General features: G+C 39.3%; 1 protein-coding gene across 2 annotated transcripts; it reads left to right on the forward strand.

Moving 5' to 3' along the window:
• Positions 1 to 769: 769 nt before the first annotated feature.
• On the forward strand, positions 770 to 6,275 carry LOC130918208 (gastrula zinc finger protein XlCGF57.1-like). Of its 2 annotated transcripts, none has more exons than XM_057840022.1 (3): positions 770 to 1,010; positions 1,255 to 1,386; positions 3,035 to 6,275. In XM_057840022.1, exons 2-3 carry the CDS (start codon positions 1,381 to 1,383, stop codon positions 4,304 to 4,306), a joined length of 1,278 nt encoding a protein of 425 aa, XP_057696005.1. In that variant the 5' UTR covers positions 770 to 1,010; positions 1,255 to 1,380; the 3' UTR covers positions 4,307 to 6,275. The 2 variants fall into 2 exon arrangements, with proteins under 2 accessions (XP_057696005.1, XP_057696006.1); XM_057840023.1 differs by having other exon boundaries at positions 1,255 to 1,331.
• The last annotated feature ends 259 nt before the right edge of the window (positions 6,276 to 6,534 follow it).

The following is a 6,534-nucleotide window of genomic DNA, read 5'->3' on the forward strand; positions in this document are numbered from 1 at the left end:
CAACAGCTGGAACTGCAGGGGCTCACAAGAGGTCTTTCCATTGAAGTGTGATGCACACAGTAAAGCTTATTTTGATGTGCTATTTCGTTGGACAGCCCACATTTATGCTCATCGTACTCGGGCCCTGTTCACATTTCATCCTATGCCACTGAGAATTACCATAAATTCGGAGGACAATAAGGTACATGACATGTAGATGGCCGCTATCCAAGCAGCTAATAAAGTTCTATTCTATTCAACAGAGACTTCACACTCCAGGTGATTTCAAAGAGATGCTCTACCATGTCTCCCTTTTGTGAAACTAACACAACAAAAAAAGATGTACAATCAATGATACTGCTGCAAATAACAAAAAGCTATCTGCATATGGAAACACATTTGCCTTGCATAAGATAGTGCTGAATTCAAAGTACAAAACACATTCTCTATCAAAAATGTAAGTTCAGGACAATTAAATTTAAAAAAAAAAAAATCCATAGAAGTTGTGAGAGTCGAGCTGGAATGGATCACAGTAAATAACAAAAACATCTTCTGGTTTGCATTCTCCTCCGACAGTTTTTTGAATCACAAAACAAAACGACTACTAGATGACGCACTTTGCCAAGCGAGAAAGACAGAATCGACTACAATAAAGATAATACAACCCGACTCAAAAATGGGTCCCGATGGGAGTTTTCTGTCACTACCCGATCGTGGCGGCCTACCGGATCGCGACGGACTACTACTGCGCTTGCGCAAAGTGACGCCATTTTCTCCCGAGGGATGATGGGATACATTGATATGTACGTGTTGATTTTAAAAAAGGAAGAAAAAAAACATCCATACCATAGATAGAAGTAGTGATGGCAACTTGAAACTGAAACTTCAAAACGTGTTCCGAATCGGTGACGTATATTTTCAGTGAACCACTGCTTCGGAAGCGCTCTCTCTGGACCTATCGGGAACTTGCCGTTCTTTTGCGTTCACTCTTTCTCCCAACCAAACGAGGCCCTTCAAAGTATTCCCATCGGGTAAGTACTGGAATAAGAATATGTTGGACTAAAACGTCCGATCTTAAAGGTTAATGGAAGTCATTTTGCTTAATGTTGAAGCTTTGCAGGCTAACGTAGCTTAGCTCGCTAGCCAAGACACGTTTAAGCATTCCGATTGCTTTGACTTTATGCCAATCGTAAATTTGGGTTTAAATGGTGGCGGTCGCTCGGTTAACAGTGATTACATTTGATTGTGTGACACGCTTTTCGACTTGTCTTACAGCTGTGACAAAATAATCCTGACCGAAGGGGTACGCAATCAAAAACAACAAGCTAAAGAGCAGAGACGTGGAAGATGAGGTGAGGAAATCCAGGCCACGAAGAGCAACTGTAAAACTGTAAAAAGAAAATGAGGGTAAGATCACGACATGACTTGTTTAGCTTTTAATGCAATGTCAAACTTGATTTTGACCGTGATCAGTGATTGAAACTGTAGGGTCAAATTCCCATATCTGACTTTCCATACAAAGCTCGCAATAGCTTCGACATAATTCAAGGATATTCTCAAGCTGTTTTCATCCTTTTGCTGTGAATTTCATTGAGTTCATCACTCGTAGACAACCAATCCATTTGAACCGGGAAGGTGGCAGTTTCGTTTATTCACTGCCACCCCTCCCACTTCAATCGGAATGGACATCTATGGCAGCCAATGAATTAACAATTTTATCTATCATAATTAAAAACTTGTTTATCATCCCTATTCTTTCCAGGAACGCAAAAAATAAACATTTGTCTTAAGACCACTCAACGTTTGTCGAAGAATTCAACAGGACTGATAAAAACGTCTTAGTCAAGTTATAACAATAATAGATAATAATGGAGACTTCCTTCAGGTATAACACTACTGTTTTTGTCCACAAGTACAGCCAAACTCAACAAAAAAATGAAAACTTTTTACCTCGATTAAGATGAGTGTATGATTGTCTGAAAAATGTCTATACGCTGCATATAAAAATATTTTTAAAATCGATTAATGTAGAAAATAAATACAGTGGTACTAACAAGTATATGAACCTTTTGGAATTTCTCACATTTTTGCATAAAATCGCCATCAAATGTGATCTGATCTCTGTCAAAATCGCACAGATGAAAAAACAGTGTCTGCTTTAACCTACAAATGTTTGGGTGGCTTTAGTTTTCATATTTTAATGAGAATAGCATGCAAACAATGACAGAGGGGGGGATATAAGTAAGTAAACCCTCTGCCTAAGGAGCCCTAAAGAGCAATTGAAACCAATTTTTACCAAACAATTGAAGTCAGGTGTGTGCCCAATCATTCATGATTGGTTGAACGCTGCCCTGCCCACTATAAAACGAACACCTGGTAAGACTTGTCTTGTTGAGAAGCATTGTCTGATATGCAACATAGGTTGGTCAAAAGAGCTGTCTGAAAACCTGCGATCAAGGATTGTTGATGTGTATAAAGCTGGGAAAGGATACAAAACCATCTCAAAAACTCTGGATGTTCATCAATCGACAGTCAGAGAAGTTGTCTACAAATGGAGAGAGTTTGGCAATGATTTTTGAAAATTGGTTTCAATTGCTCTTTAAGACTCCTCAGGCAGAGGGTTCACTTATTTTTCCCCCCTTCTGCCACTCTTTGCATACTAGCCTCATTAAAATATGAAAACCTGTAAATGTTTGGGTGGTTTTAGTTAAAGCAGACCCTATTTATTCATCTGTGCCATTTTGACAAAGATTACATTTGATGAGGATTTTATGCAAGAATGTGAGAAAATCAAAAAGGTTGATACTTTTTCATACCACTGTATATTTTAAATAAATGTAAGTCATCTGCCGATCACACGTCCATTTGAAGGGGGAAAATTGGACTGGCACATTCAGCAAGTGAAAAGAGGTTAGCCGCTGAACCCTTTACAATTTGGCTGCCAGTCTGAACAAGGCCTTAGTGTTGGTCAAAAAAATATACAACATGAAAATCATGGCAGGTGACTGAGCAAAGCTCGACTTTAGTAAATCACGTGACATTTTTCCTTTTCCAGTATCCCGCAGACGTCACTATTAAAGAGCTTCACCCTCAGAAGCGCGATCCCCTCCACGTCAAACAGGAGGAGTCGGAGATGCCGTACATTAAACAGGAGAAGCCAGAGACCCCCAGCATTAAAAAAGAAGAACAGGAAGATCAAATCACAAAGTGTCCAATAACTGTCTGTGTGAAGAGTGAAGAAGATGAAGGTCCAAGCGAAAAGAGTGGAGCAGCGAACCCTTTGAGCGACAGCTCATTTCAACACCCGACAACAGAAGAAGAGGGACAATCGCAACCTGACGGTTTGATAGCGCCGCTCTCAGACAGTGACGACGTAACTTCACACTCTTCTGATTTTAACACTGATGAGGAGGATAAAGACTTTGACCAAAATGTTTCAAAACCCTTAAACAAGTCCTCATTGAAAAGAGGCACAAAAGTGGTTGGGAAACCTTTTACCTGCTCACTTTGTGATAAAACATATTCTCAGAAAAATCACTTACAAAGACACATGTACACACACACCGGGGAGAAGCCTTTCGCCTGCTCATTTTGCGATAAAAGATTCGCTGAGAAGTCACATTTAAACAGACACACAGTGGCCCACACTGGAGAAAAGCCTTTTCCCTGCTCAGTTTGTGATAAAACATATTCTGAGAAAAATCACTTACAAAGACACATGTATTCACACACCGGGGAGAAGCCTTTTCTCTGCGCAAGTTGTGGTAAAAGATTCATCGAGAAAAGAGATTTAAACAATCACACAAGAACACACACGGGAGAGAAGCCTTTTCCCTGCTCAGTTTGCAATAAAAGATTCTCTCAGAAAGTACTACTAAACTCTCACTTTAAAATACACACTGGAGAAAGGCATTTTGCGTGCTCCGTTTGTGATAAAAGATACTTCAGAAAGTCACATTTAATCAGTCACACAAGGACACACACTGGAGAGAAGCCTTTTCAATGCACATCTTGTGGTAAACAATTCACTCATAAGGGATGTTTAAACAAACACACAAAGAAACACACTGGAGCGAAGCCTTTTGTCTGCACATCTTGTGGTAAAGGATTCACCGAGAAGGGACATTTAAACAGACACACACTCACACACACTGGAGAAAAGCCTTTTGTCTGCACAAGTTGTGGTAAAAGATACCTCGATAAAAGAGATTTAAGCAATCACATGCGTACACACACTGGAGAGAAGCCTTTTGCCTGCTCTCGTTGCTATAAAAGATTTTGTACAAAGCAAAAGTTAACAAAACACATGCGTACGCACACCGGGTGAAAAGGCTTTTCTCTGCACACTTTGTGGTAAAAGATTTACCCGGAAGGAACATTAAACAATCACTCAAAAAGACACGCTTAATTTACTTACGTCTTACTGCTTTTCACAATTTAACTTCTGATTGTCAACAATACTTAGATGTTTCCCTTCTTTTTTGTTGTTGTTGTTTGTCCAATTTCCAACCTTTTATCTGAGTAGTTTCAGGGTAGATTTTTTTATTTGTCTTGTGCATTGTAATCATTTGAAATCTGCTTCATTGTAGAAGGACTGGAACTTTTTATTTTTTTACTTGTAAACTGTTTTTAGCGCTCTGTTCTGTAAATATGGGTTGTATATACTTGGCATGTGCCGATTACCGGTTTGAAGGTATACCTTGGTAGGAAAAATGTCAAGGTTTCAAAACTGCAAAAAAATTCCGTCATACAGTCCCCAATGTATTAGCTATTTTTTATATTCCAAAAATACATAGAGAAATCCCTTGCTTGCAGCTGTAAGGCTCAACCCTCCGCCACCGGTTGTTGCTCAGTGTCAGTGAGTCACCTATGCTACACAATGGCTGGAGGAGGTGAAACTCTTGAACTTTTTCCCCTCCATCGAAAAAAACTAAATTGCTGCTATGGCAATACTTTGTCTACAGAGTAACTTTTCTGTAGCCAAAAATGCCCGTGAGGCCCGACAGACATTTCAAACATGTTTTCGGAGGGCGACTGCCAAGGAGGCAACACCTCCAATATGATTTCGCATTTATACAAAATTAAAAGTTAATAAACACGGTCATGAATGTTTCTCTCCAGCTACAAGAGTTAACTCTAGCATGTTTAGTGTGTCTAGCAGTGGTAAAACAAGGGTTTCCCCTACATATAAAACATTGTGGCACACCACCACACCAAAATAAATAACACCACAACTTGCAAAAGAGATTTTTTTTTTTTTTCAAGGATGTTTCAAACTAGCAGCACCCTAGTGTGAAGGGTTCAGCAGCAACCTATGCATTGTGTATTCTCATGTCCGTAACTAAGCGTGATCCCCTTAAGAGTCAAGCTGTGACGTAGAAGGAAGCGAGGTGGAGAACGGGCGAGATAGCGGTTGCATGTCGCGACAGCCCGTTGTTATTTTGTTTTTGTTTTTCTTTGTTATTGTTGCCAAAACAAAGTGGGAAAACCAATACTGACCCCCCCCCCAATCCGGTGCATTACAGTATTTTGGATGGGACTTTTCGGCGAAAGTGAGCGGTGGACGTCTGTCTTGGACAGACTTATTAATGTGTTTTGTGTCACTGATCTGAGCGATGTGGAGGGAAAAATTGCATTGTGAACTATGGTCATTATGTGGGATGGGGAACATTGAAAGATTTTTTTGATATACATGATTATTGGCACAGTTTTTGGATTAAGTTGATTTTTTTTTTGCTTACAACTTCATCACATTTAGAAAAAAAACTCGCTCACAGGGAACAGATGATGCTGGTGTGCATAAAAAATGTTTTGCTAAATAGAATAAATGAGGGTACACATTCTGATGGTAAATGAGTGGGTTTTCGCCATTCCCAGTGGTGGATCAGCTGCTCTTCCTTTGTTGCATCTGCTGAGGCATTCCTTGACCTCCTGGTATCAGATGCATCTCTGTCCAGAGTATCGAGACTGAACTTTAATTTTGCCAGCAACGTTAATGTTATGTAAATCTAGGGCAGAGGTCGGCAACCCAAAATGTTGAAAGAGCCAAATTGGACAAAAAAATATATAGTCTGGAGCCGCAAAAAATTAAAAGCCTTAAATAAGCCTCATAATGAAGGCAACACATGCTTTGTATCTGTATTAGCTATATTAGCCTACTATCAAAATGACTAAGTCGGCTAAAAATACATAATGAGCCTTCATGATTTAATGTTTATTTTTTCCTGAAGTGCATCCAACGCACCACGTTACCACTCTGTTGTATGATGCCACCTCAAGTTTAACTTTATAACAATATTAATGACTTTCTTCATTGTTTTAATGAAATTAAAGAAATGCAATAAAGAAATCTGATTTTTGATGTCATTTTTTATTTGAGGTTTCGAAAACAAAATTGATCGTGCATAACATGCCCCTTATCTGGGCATGTCTTTTTTTTTATCTCTTTTGTTTTTGAAGTCTGCAATTAGTTGTTCTGATATGTTGATGAATGTTTCCTTCATGTACTCACCGTCTGGGAATGGTTTTCCTCGCTTTATTATCTCCAGGTGTAGG

The sequence above is a fragment of the Corythoichthys intestinalis genome, chromosome 1 (assembly GCF_030265065.1).
Source record: "Corythoichthys intestinalis isolate RoL2023-P3 chromosome 1, ASM3026506v1, whole genome shotgun sequence".
Classification (NCBI taxonomy): domain Eukaryota; kingdom Metazoa; phylum Chordata; class Actinopteri; order Syngnathiformes; family Syngnathidae; genus Corythoichthys; species Corythoichthys intestinalis.